The sequence below is a fragment of the Silene latifolia genome, chromosome 7 (genome assembly GCF_048544455.1).
Source record: "Silene latifolia isolate original U9 population chromosome 7, ASM4854445v1, whole genome shotgun sequence".
NCBI classification, from domain to species: domain Eukaryota; kingdom Viridiplantae; phylum Streptophyta; class Magnoliopsida; order Caryophyllales; family Caryophyllaceae; genus Silene; species Silene latifolia.
The window spans coordinates 44555090-44567389 of record NC_133532.1 but is presented as its reverse complement, the minus strand read 5'-3'; the positions used below and the strand labels follow the sequence as shown (position 1 = coordinate 44567389).

Genomic DNA, 12300 nt, shown 5'->3' with positions numbered 1-12300 from the left:
TTTCCAAAGTTTACAATAGCCCAACCCATGAACCCACCAAAAACCGGCATGTTTGGGGGCCAAAATAATCATGGTAGCCTACGTCCTGCCCTAGCTAAGCTTTGCTAGAAGAGTGTGGTTTGGCAGTAGGCTCGGAGTTAGAGCCCTTTGTGGTTTTAATTACAACATAAAATTCATCATGAATTGTCGACTGGATTACGTATTTGGTACAAGAGTTTGATCATCATCACTCTCTTATTATTAGTTTTGTGGGAAACCTATCAACTTTAATGCGTCGTCTTTCTATTGTAAGACGCTATCTTTTAATCACAGTTGTCAAAATAAAAAAGATTCTGTCTGTGGAGATTGCTCTGGTTTGCAAAGCTCCAGAGATCAAAAGCAGCAGGACAGTTTCTAAGGAGTGTTCTTCTTTGAAGACGATGAATAAATTGCTACTAAAATTAGGAACTTTAATCTTGCCATTATTAGAATCAAATGTGATTATGAGATACTAGGATGGTTCATACCATCAAAGAATAACACAAAACAGAATGCAGCACTTAGTTCTCAAAAAGTATTAAAGCTTTAATCAGAAGCCTAGATAGAAACCTACAAGATCAAAGCTTAAATCCCTATCTATAATTGGCAACATTAATGTTCTGCCTTTACAGTATCACTACGCGCAGACGCAGATCGAGTGGTAGCACCACGAGTTGGAGCACGGTGGCCTGTCCTAGCATGATTAGCACGTGAGCCAGACCGGCTGCTAGACGCTGCAGACTTGTCAGTAGACCCAGAGGCAGAGAGGTTAGATCCAGATGGTGTGGGTTTGTTAGCCAGTGGTGCAGAGGGCACTGTTTCTGGCTTTTGTGCAACTGATCCAGATCGGCTGCTTGAAGCTGCAGACCGGTCAATAGACTCAGAGGTAGAGCTGTTAGTTCCAGATGGTGCGGGTGCGTTACCCAGTGCTGCAGAGGGAACTGTTTCTAGCTTATGTGCAACTGAACTAAGAACAGGAAAGTCTTGTTCTGTTGGGAATTTAACGTCTTGTTCTGTTGGGAATTTACCGGTGCCATTATTGCCCACCGAACCACCCCTGTAAGGGAACCTGCGGCCAAACCCACTCTGGTTGCCACCACCTTGTCCTCTTCCATCTCTGTGCGACCCACCAAAGGAAGCTCGTTCGAATAGTTTAGCCACGCTCACAGCCTGCAAAGAGTTTAATGATACAACAATAGCTTTAACACACTTCGTTTTGCACAAGATTTGGCAAGGCAGTCTTATAGTGAAAGATGCGGTGAAAGTCTCATGTGTTTGAGGTGGATTTTCAGCTTGGAAATCTGTAAGGTCAACCAAACATTCCACCTCTTCTACAACAGAACCCCAACAGTAACATATTAACCCCGCCTAAAAACTCCGAGTCTCCGGCCTATGGCAAAGTAAGGAATCTGTATGCCCTCAAGTTTCCCCTGTGTGAAACAAAAAGGGGTGGTGTTCTCATAATGCAAAACTACGTTGTGAGTTGCATTATGAGAATCAGCCAATTTCTTCCCAACACCGATAAATCGAAGCATTAAGGGTATGCAAGGGTGAATAAATCAATACAGGTTCTTAGCAACGGAAACCAGTGTCACGACATGGAAACAAGTTGACATACCACTGGCTTATGGCCCTGCTTATCCAAGCTATCACTCTTCTTCAGCTTCTCCTCTATTTTTTTCTGGATTAAGAGCACATATGAGAGCTAACATTAGACATCCTCAAAATCTTATAAATGTAAAAGTAAACCTGAAAGTGATGCTTACTGGCTTGTCAACAACAGCTTTCGCCTTTGGCTTCGCTTTCCCAACTATCTGCAATGACGTATACAAAGTTCGATTATACTGAATTGATTAAATAAGTCTACCAACATGTAAACAAGACATAATAGATGGAGAAACGTCTGAGTGCATACTCACCAGTATGTCACCAATATCTTGCTTTTTTCCAACAAGTTTCATGTTCTCTAGATCCTTGTCAGCGGCCACAACTCTCCTTGCTTCTTCCTTTTGGAGGTTCAATTTCTGCTTCTTCTCCAAGACGAGTTTCTCATATTGATCTAGAGTCATCTTTTTAGCTTCCTAAAATACATAAATTAATGTTAGAACTGTTTGACCAGTAAATGGCTCACTGGACATCAATCCACCAGACCTACAAAGCGGGGTGAGGACAATGCAATATCCAAAAAAATACACAAGCCAACAACTTAACAGTACTAAATACGCTAGCCCGCTTGTCCTTGGGCGACAAAATCCATGTTAGGGCTGGCCATTATATAGTCAAAGGCCCCATTTCATTGCCTCTAAACTCTAATCAATATTTCATAACAAACGAAAGATAAATTGTAGTTTCATCCTCGCAATGTTAATAAAAATATACCTCAGCTTCCTCCTGTTCCCACTTTCTTCGCTTTTCTTCCCACTCTTTCTTTTTTAGCTCAGCAATCTCTCTCTCTTTTTGCTGTTCTGGTGTTTCCTCTGGTTCTGGAACATCGCCATTGACTTCCTCAACTGTTTCCTTTATGCCAGCTTCTTTGCCATTTGAGGATTCAAGTCTGGCTCTAGAATCACTGTATATATGAATTATGATTAAACCATATATCAAAGCTCTTTAATGAGGACTATGCCAAATAAAAAACCGATACCTTAACACAGCCACACGACTAGATTTCAACAATTAAGAAATTTAAGAACCAGAGAACAAGTCTGAATTATAAGAACAGCATATATTCTCATATTGTACTAGAACTCTATTGTCATATCAAAGCGTCTAAATGTATTAGATTGTGACAGAGCAATAAACTATAAGACAGCTATGGAAGAACATTCTAACTGTAATAGCAAAGCTATGCTACTACGACTTGGGTACGAGTGTCTGACATGGGTACGGAAGTGCGGGGAGACATCTTCAAAGCAAAAATACCCTCACAGACTGACTAACACAAGATTCAGCAACAGTATTAAGAAAACCTTACCCTTCAGAATTGGCATTAGAATGACCGCCATTATCAATCCTTCGGTACTCAATGCCACCCCTTCCTTGTCCACGATAGCCACCATTACCCCTTCCCCTCCTATTGCCACCATCATTCCAATTCCCGTTTCTTCTCGGCCTCTCGCCATCTCCAAATTTGCTGTCTCCATTTACTCCTCCATTGGAATGTTGAACTCTATGATAATTTCCCCGGCCTCTTCTCCCACCACCATAGCTCTGGCCTTGTTGGACATATGTTTTCTTAGTTGTGCCATTTTTCGCTAAATTCCCTTTTCCATTAGAACCACTTGGTTCGCAATTAGGCTCATCATCATATACTAACCTCTCGGGTTCTTCACCTGCAGTTGTTCCCACATAAGGCATACATAAGAAATCAAAATTCAGCAAACACCACAACTACACAATGAAACTCTTTAGACATACGGAAAGAAAATTCTTGTTCGTTTTTTCCCCTAAAATTAAACGATTAAGAATAATAATGAAACAACTACATCTAAAATTGGAAAATTTGCAAAATAACAAATTAAAGTGCTTTTCTTGTAATATCTAATCAAGATTATCGCTTTACGACGTCATAAATAAGATTAATAAAACCATTACAAATGCATACACAATTTTAATTAGATTTCACCAATTAATGAAATTATTCATACATGTAACATAATCATCATCAACAAAGATTAGTGAATTTGTAAATTAAAATAAATACATCAGATTAAATTGTGGTAAAGCGAGGGGGTTAGTATGGGCGGTCACGGTCACGTCCCTAACAGCAAAGAAATTGAATTCGTTTAATAAAAAAATTTCAATAATTATTCCCGGTTACACGCACAACTACATTAATTAATACTCGTATCAAGCACTAGAATTATGGATCTATGATTAAAACCGTCAATTCAAATCTTAACTTCGCCACTAAATTTAAAAGTAAAAACCCTACGACTAAAACAAAAATTAAAAGGAAACGAAAGAAAGAAAGAAAACTACCGAAAACAGTGTATTCTTTTCTGGACTTTGGAGGAGAAGAGGGCACTTCAAGAACAGCCTTCTTCTTCATGGAAGCGTACAATTCCGAGACGTCGACGCTTTCGTCGTCTCCAAGCAAATAAAACGAATTCATATACGTAGACGCCATTGATGACAAACGCTACTAATTAAACCAAGAAAAATTAAGAGTGATTTGATGGAATTTTTATGGAACCCTAATTAATAAGATTAGGGTTTTTACATAAACCCTCCATGATTAATTGATTTTCTATCGCAAGGGAAGAGGGTTTGCGCGGGATGCAAGGAAGGGTATATATAGGCTTTTATTAGGGGGAAAAAACACGGAGTATATATACTGTATATTTTGTTGATTAATGACGGAACTCGTTGGTTTATATTCTAAAGATATTATTAATATATGAGATGATATTATGATAATTTCCTTATGTTAGCTTACTACCTTTTTTTTTAAAGATAATTTCCTTGTTTATGTTAAGGTTTCCTTGTTTATGTTAAGGCTAAATAATTATTTATGAAAAGATTATGGCCGTGTTTGGTAATCAATGGTTTCACACCAGCAGATTGTCTATTTTTTTTGGTAAAATAACTAATATGACATAAAATATTATTGAAAAGATATGTTTTTAAGGATAAAAATGTCAATTTAAATATTTTCCAATTTACTAGATTTTTTTTGGGTGCTAAAGAGGGGCAAAGCCCCATTACATTACGGAAGCTAAATAGCAATTAAACGGGGAATAGCGACCCAAGTACATCTTCACGAAGAACACGAAGAATCGTACGAATGTCATCTGGAGGAGTGTCAAAGAAAGTTGTGGTCGATTCAGAAGTAATCCCTGCGTAACTGCATTAGCTATCCAATCCACTGCTCGATTAACCGCTTCTCGACAAACATGTTCTACTTTAACCGTCCAGCTCTCCAAGTTTATAAGCTCGAGACAACGTTGTAGAAATGGACGGAGGCTATTACTTAGCAATTGTTGACAATGAATAAAGTCCATACCGACGACCAAAGCCCGCATTTCTGCTCTCATCGAAGAGCATATACCACAAGAGAACATATAAGCACTTACGAAATTCCCCGTCTCAACCCTGAAAATTCCACCACAACACGCCGGACATGGATTCCCTTTAGACGCACCGTCTGTATTAAGTAGAATCCAGCCGTGAATAGGAGCATTCCACCGTATAAAACATTCTTCATGTACCGTTCCTAGAATAGGGATAAAAATAGAAAAAGGGTCGAAAGATGACTTTGTAGTCTCGAATTGAATCCTCAGAAACCGAATTGGATCAATCGGGTTATCGTCTGACCTTCCAAAAGCAATGTTATTTCGCCAACGCCATATCCACCAACATGTTATAATAAATTTCATTGACGAATTATTAGAAGCGAGAGGAAGACCGTTAGACGTATTCTGAGCACCCAGCTATTAAACGACAAAGTATAAAAAGAATCAATACGGCGCATTCGCCAAGGAGGTCCCATAATTCTGTCGAGAAAGGGCAAAAGCGCAGAAGATGATCGATGGTTTCGTCTTCCTCGTTACATCTAGGACAAATAGGGTCGTTGTGCATACCTTGTCTAACCTAATTATAATTAGTCATGAGACAACCATGGGCCGCAAGTCAAATAAACATTCGGACCCTTTGTTGAACTGGGAGCTTCCATATGACATGCCATTGTACTGGATTCGTTTCAGGCGGTGCATCAGTAGTTTTAATAAGAGCTAATGCAGATTTGATCGAAAATTTGCCAGTGGAAGACGCATTTCAGTACAAAGAGTCTTCCATAATCGGTTTTGAAGAGAGGGAGTTAGCTGCTATTTTCAATAAATTAACCCGAGCTAAGTAATTGGAGAACGCGTCCCATGTCCACCACTCACTGTGGCTCCTATAATTGAGTCACGAATAGGCTCAATGTCTCTATCTGAAAGGCACCCCAAAATAACGTCGTGCGGCCATTACCTACTGCAGCTGTACTACCGCTATTTATAATTTTAGCTTGAGAAGTGACAACGGTCCAAACATTAGACATATTTGGTTTAGGCTGGAACCTATCTACATCATCCAATCTACTCTACTTGAATGTCAAATTAAATATTTACCAAATACTCGCTATTGAGTTATGGGTTACTCCGTATGAGTTATGACAATAATTACTGTCAATACAAGAACCAAAGCAATATAAGGAGGCTTGTAGGAAGATTGCTCGACTTAAATATGACAATGCCAACAGGTGAAGTTCACAACTCTTGTATACAAGTGTTATGACCTGGACTTGGTCTTACTGCAGCCTTGTTTGGCGAAGTGAACAATTCGTCGAAAGAGCACAGCTTGCGTATTAGATCGTAGAAGGCGCGCAAACATATTTATTATGAGACAATTTTATACGTGTGAATGTTGATATCTCTCATATATGCCTAAATATAAGAGGTCCGATGTCTACATAGATGACTATATTTCTGAATGATATACACCAACCATAATACATAAACCGTACATGACCAATAGTACATACAGTAAACACATTTTACAGCAAAAACATACACTACTAATGTAACTCTATGTAAGTCATAAACATAAGTGAAGCAAACCGAAACACCATAGTCAAATCAAGATTCAAGATCCTGACACCGCAAAATTAATCGGCAAGACGGCAACCTCTCTATAAGTCGACGAAGGTATTACGCACTGTTACTAATTTTAACTTCAAAATAGGCTAGCATAATCAATAGTACATTTAAAAATCAAACATTAGACATATTTGGCGGAGTTTATGGTGGTGAAGAGCATGTGGAGATTTGTGAATGGAGAACTTGTTTAGGGAGAGAAATAGCAAAGCGAAACCAAAAAAGGTACCTGAGTTTGGGGAAGATTAGTTGACGTACGTGCCACGAAAATCTGGGGAATGACGAAATCTTAATCTGCAAGTTTAGGCACGAGTAGAGGCATGGGTAAGATGACATACATTTGAAAAATATAACTTCCCAAGCATAAAGTTAGAATGTTATACAGCACTTGGTAATGTAGAACACAAGCCGGAAACCTGTTACTTGTACTTGGACTTTTTGCAGCCTGCAGGACCTGATATTGCCGACGACCTATATTTCCTTCTTTCCCAAAAGTACAACTTCTGATTAGCGTGGAATCAAATGCTAAACATATATATCATACTCAATCTTTCAACCACATCAGCCGTTGCAGTAGAGTAATATTATGAAAGCTACTATAACTTAACAATAACCTAAGTTCATATGCCCCGCTCTTGCAATAACCTGCAGCGAAGCATTAGAGCCAAAAAAAGATATGGGGTGGTAATGTTCAATTGACGTTAAAGAGAAATCATGTACAGTATTTAGTGCTATCAAAATTCCAAATCCCATCAATAATTTGCCGATTTATACCTTATCACCCCATCAAAACTGTGATTTCCTATAACTAGAGCAATCCCAGCAGACAAAGATTCGACATCAAGTAAACAAAAAACATAAACATAGATGTACCGTCGAGTTCCTTAGGCTTTAAAAAGACTACCAAAAATATCACTTGCAAATCAGTAATGTTATTGACGTTAAAGGCATACCCAAAACATATGATAAAGAGGGTTTTAATTGTTTAGGGTATAACACGTCATCGTACAACAGTTGTATTGTACCTAATAAACTTTCACAAAGCATTAATTGAATTCTACCTCGTTCTCCAAATCATCACAAGCAAAGGTATCACCTCCAAAGGGTAGGAGAAAGAAATGAGAATCACAAATTCACAATGACACAATCACAATACTAGACAAACAGCTTGCAAAGAAATAGTGTTTCATACTGGGTACACAACAGAGTGAAAGCAAAAGGTTCTTTCGTCTTCTACAGGTAGAAGAAGACACCTACCAAATCTAGAGATACTAAATAGTTCAATGAGCGCCATTGTCGCTGAAGTAATGAAAGAAGCAGGTTGACCCAAAATGATGTCCGCGATAAAAGAGGACAGACATGGATGCAGACTCTAAAAACTGAGCTATTTGTTCTACTTAACTCGACCAACCAAACAAGACATAACTAGTCCTCATCGACACCAAGTTTCTTCATTTTTGATTCTAGTTCGTCATCTCCATCTCCATCCTCATCGTCATCTTCATCAGACCCATTTTCATCTTCATCTTCACCTTCGGGGTCATTCTCGTCCAATGGCCCTAACATCTCAGGAGACTTCTTGAATATATCATTGATGTCATCAATACCATCTTCAGAAATGTAATTTCCATTGAGGTTCAGTAATTTGAAACCGGGCTTACCGACTACAACCTGAGCCAATAGTCTCGCTCCAGCTCTTCTTAACCCGTTAGTGTTCATGTCGAGTTCTGTTAAATGGGCATGACCTTCGAGGCACTTACCGATTATTATGGTTCCATCATCTTTGAGCTCATTTTCAGACAAGTTCAACTTAGAGAGGTGCTGCTTCTCTGCTAAACATGCAGCCAGGACAGGTGCGGCAGCAGGTGTGATGTCATTTCCTGCCAACTCGAGCACTTCAAGTAAAGGAGCCGAGTCCTTGAGAGCATTTGCGATTGCAATGGTACCCTCATATTCCAAATTCAAGTAACTCAAATATACTTCAGTAAGATTTGCATGTTTGGAAAGAGCTTTACCCAAAGCAACTCCAGCTTCAACCCCAAACATGTTATCTCGCAAGTCGAGCTTCTTCAGATGAGTACATCCCTCAAGAGCTTCAGACAAGGCCACACCTCCTTCTGAGCCAACCCTAGTCGAGGAGCATCTGAAGTCCTCAAGCAAGGGGGCCCGCTTCACAACCTCAGAAATAGCAAGAGCACCTTCATCCCCCGTCATGTTATTATGGAACTGAAGAACCTTGAGCTTTTGAGTGGAAGGTACCAACTCTGAAACAGCACGAGCGGCATCCTCAGAGATACCATCATTCATCAAATAAAGCTCTTCTAAGCAACTTTGTGATTTCAAGAGCGCTTCAAATGCACGGACGCCCTTCTCGCCCAAGGCATTATCTGACAGATCTAAAGACTTTAAAACAGACCCTTCAAGGGCTGATGAGAACATATTCATGACTTCAAGAGCTTCCGCTTCTGGTCTGCCAGCAATGAAATCAGACAGATCTACTTCCTTCAAGTTATCCTTAATAGACACCAGAATGGGCTCCGCCACACGGGCAGCACCTAGGCCAAAGCTTCTGTTACTGAAGCATATTTTAGTGTAACTGTTTGAAGGATCCTTAAGCGGCTTCAAAAGCTCCTCAGCCTCTTCAGCTTCGATAAAGGCGCGTGGGCCTTTAGAAATATCAAAAACACTTTCCTGGACAACATCGGTAGTCAACACATCTTTAATAGCTTTACTTGTTGGACCTCGTTTGAGGGCCTCAAGAATGAGCTTACTGCATTCCTTAGCATAAAGCTGGACGGCAGAACCACCATCACCATCTGGCTCCTTTTCATAGTGTTGATTGGCAACCTTAAATGCTTCCTCTTCAATTTGTTTGGCATTGTCTTCGGCCTCTTCTTTAGTCAAACTTCCATATTTCTGGGTAAATATGGTCGGTGTAGAGAGATTGGTGGTCATACGATTCACAAGCATGACCCTTGTGTTCTGGCTTGGAGGCCACAGCTTAATTGAGAACTGGCGACGTTCAGGTCTAGTCGTCATAGCATCCATTTCAATATACCTGTCAAAACAGGACACTTTCTGTTACCAGCACGATCACCACAAAAATAGAATGAATCGTGTTTTAATAGGAAATGGAAGCAATAACATTTAAGATGTGAATTATGCGTGCTATCATGATTTCTTTCTCTCTTTTTCTCCAAGTATGAATAGTTTTTCATTTTGAATCCTACGTCTACAGCGGCAGAGAAAAAGACAAATACTTCCCTCGGCTGAAAGCTCTGTCAAGGCTGTGACTAGTAGAGCACTCTTAAGGAAAGACAAACACTCAGTACCCTTTCATATTAATTGAAAAGGCCAGTCCAAGGACAAAGCACTCTAACGAAAAAAAAATGTAAAAATACACAGAAACTGTTAGTAACCCTGTTGCTTAAAGTGACTCCATGCACAAGACCAACAGGAGGGGCTCATACACATGAGGCATGCACATTCACCGCGCACCTTGCGCCTTGTGGCTATTTAAACTAGGCCCATGAGGCATGCACATTCACCGCGCACCTTGCGCCTTGTAGAGTATTAAGCTCCATGTTTTAACTTTTGACAGCTGTTAAGTGTAGACCTATGTTACTCCGACCCTACAATTTGGTCGAGTGTCCGGCACGACATAACAAGCCTATTCGACACTTCATTTTAGACCACAAAATAAAAACCTTTGCGAAAAATATTCGACACTCTGTCACCGTGTCTTGTCCGACACTTGCAGCCGTACATAGGTGTAGACCACTCATTATATGTTTTAAGAGTATATGCTACAGACCATAAGCATTAGTTTAGGATAGTTATATGTCAAAAAGTGAAAACTCGTATAATAGTTTAGGATAGTTATATGCCGTACAACGGTCTTGTTCAAATACGGATGACATAGTAAAAAACCAATAGCATAAAGCACCGGAACCGTGTTGGCGATGAGTGAGCAAATTGCCTGTTCCATTTAATTGTACTATAGCAGTGCAGTACTAAATAGAAATTATCATTCAGAGTTGTATATGTTTCACTTCAGATTCTGCCTCGAATAATTAAATGATTTCATACACGTAAATGAGATAATTTGAATCCGTTTCATGGCATACAAAGTGCACAACTTAGTCAAGTGAGACTAACAACATTATCAAACCACGCCTCAAATATGATGAATAACTCACCATCTACCCTTTTGAGTTCTAAAACCAACACGAAAACAAGGCTTTTGTAAAAATAACCGCTTCGGCGTAATCATTCTTCACTTAATTGAAAAGCGACTTGTAAAATAAGCAAATCCATTAATCAATGACAACATAATCAAAGTCTTATGACTTTTAACATTTACAAAGCAGCCAACTTTCATCATGAAAAAAAAGCAATTAAATAAACCCACGCAACTAACACACTAAAGCAGCAGATCAGCAGCAAAAAATCGCTTCAATCAAAGAAACGAAAAGTCCACAAACCGAAAAACCCTAAAAATACCAGAAAAAAGAGGGGGAAAAATAAAATTAAAATGGTGTAATAGATAAAAAGGAAGTAGATAGAGAAAAACGGAAGTACCTTGGATTGAAAAATGGAGGAATGGAGATTGGAAGATGAATAAAGTGTGTGGCGGAAGAGTTAGGGTTTAGAGGGATTGAAAAAATTGGGGATTTTTGAGATAGTATTAAAGGGATAGGGGAAAAGTGAGAGGGGGAGTTGTATTTCTCTCTCTTACTTTTGAAAAAACTTGAATTGAAATTTGTGTGACTAGTGACTCAAATCATGGCGCCCATTTCATGTTACCAACTTACAAATGTGTATTCAAAGTTTACATGGGCCTCATGCCCTCTTTAGCTTCTACATTTCAATCAAAATCTGGTAGGCTGTGCATCGGTCCAATATCGGATCGGACTAGAATCGGAATAGAGATTTTGTGTGTACCGGTTCAAAAATTCAAAAACGGGACCCAATCTATAAAATTCCGCTGTTAAGACTATAATTGTTGTAGCTGCAAATAGTTTTTTTTTTTTTTTTTTTTTTTTAAATAGAAGAATAATTTCATTAATGGAATGTCATATGGCACTTACAAAGAATAATTATAATCGAAAACGAATCTATTAGAAGCCAAAGAAAAATAAATTTCTTGTAAACTAGAGATTTTGTGTGTACCGGTTCAGAAATTCAAGAACGGGGCCGAATCTATAAAATTCCCCGGTTAGGACTAGAATTGTTGTAGCTGCAAATAGTTGTTTTTTCTCTTTCAAATTAAAAGGTACTCATAAGTCATACTCACTGATCAATTAGAAACAAAAAGAGTGGAAGTATACTATTGTTCATGTGAATCATGTCTATACAATTTGAATGAACTATTTTAACAGTGAATAAAAACGACAAAATCAAGTGTAATTGTTCATGAATGAACTATTTCAGCAGCCAGAAAAGTAAAGTCCGTCTTAGTATTACCATCAAAGTATCAATTAATAAGAGTGTAGTTGAATAAACACAATAAAAGAACAAAGCGGCTTGCTTGTGACGAACACTATCCGTCACAAGCTGAAGACGGATAGTGTCCCTCTCACAATAAGGTAAGTGGGAGGGCAAGTGGGGGAAATGGAGCATCCCGTGGATAGTGCCACTTGCATAT

The 12300-nt window shown here is 39.0% G+C and overlaps 2 protein-coding genes across 2 annotated transcripts; both read right to left on the bottom strand.

The window, feature by feature from the left end:
- Positions 1–440: 440 nt before the first annotated feature.
- LOC141592104 (uncharacterized) lies at positions 441–4293 on the bottom strand. Its single transcript, XM_074412692.1, has 7 exons — positions 4000–4293; positions 2993–3350; positions 2398–2587; positions 1938–2099; positions 1785–1832; positions 1637–1699; positions 441–1188 (listed from the first exon to the last, which is right to left on the bottom strand). Exons 1-7 carry the CDS (start codon positions 4145–4147, stop codon positions 631–633), a joined length of 1527 nt encoding a protein of 508 aa, XP_074268793.1. The 5' UTR covers positions 4148–4293; the 3' UTR covers positions 441–630.
- Positions 4294–7785: 3492 nt separating this feature from the next.
- On the bottom strand, positions 7786–11479 carry LOC141592103 (uncharacterized). Its single transcript, XM_074412691.1, has 2 exons — positions 11235–11479; positions 7786–9711 (listed from the first exon to the last, which is right to left on the bottom strand). The coding sequence occupies exon 2, from the start codon at positions 9699–9701 to the stop codon at positions 8079–8081; it is 1623 nt and encodes a 540-aa protein (XP_074268792.1). The 5' UTR covers positions 9702–9711; positions 11235–11479; the 3' UTR covers positions 7786–8078.
- Positions 11480–12300: the final 821 nt, after the last annotated feature.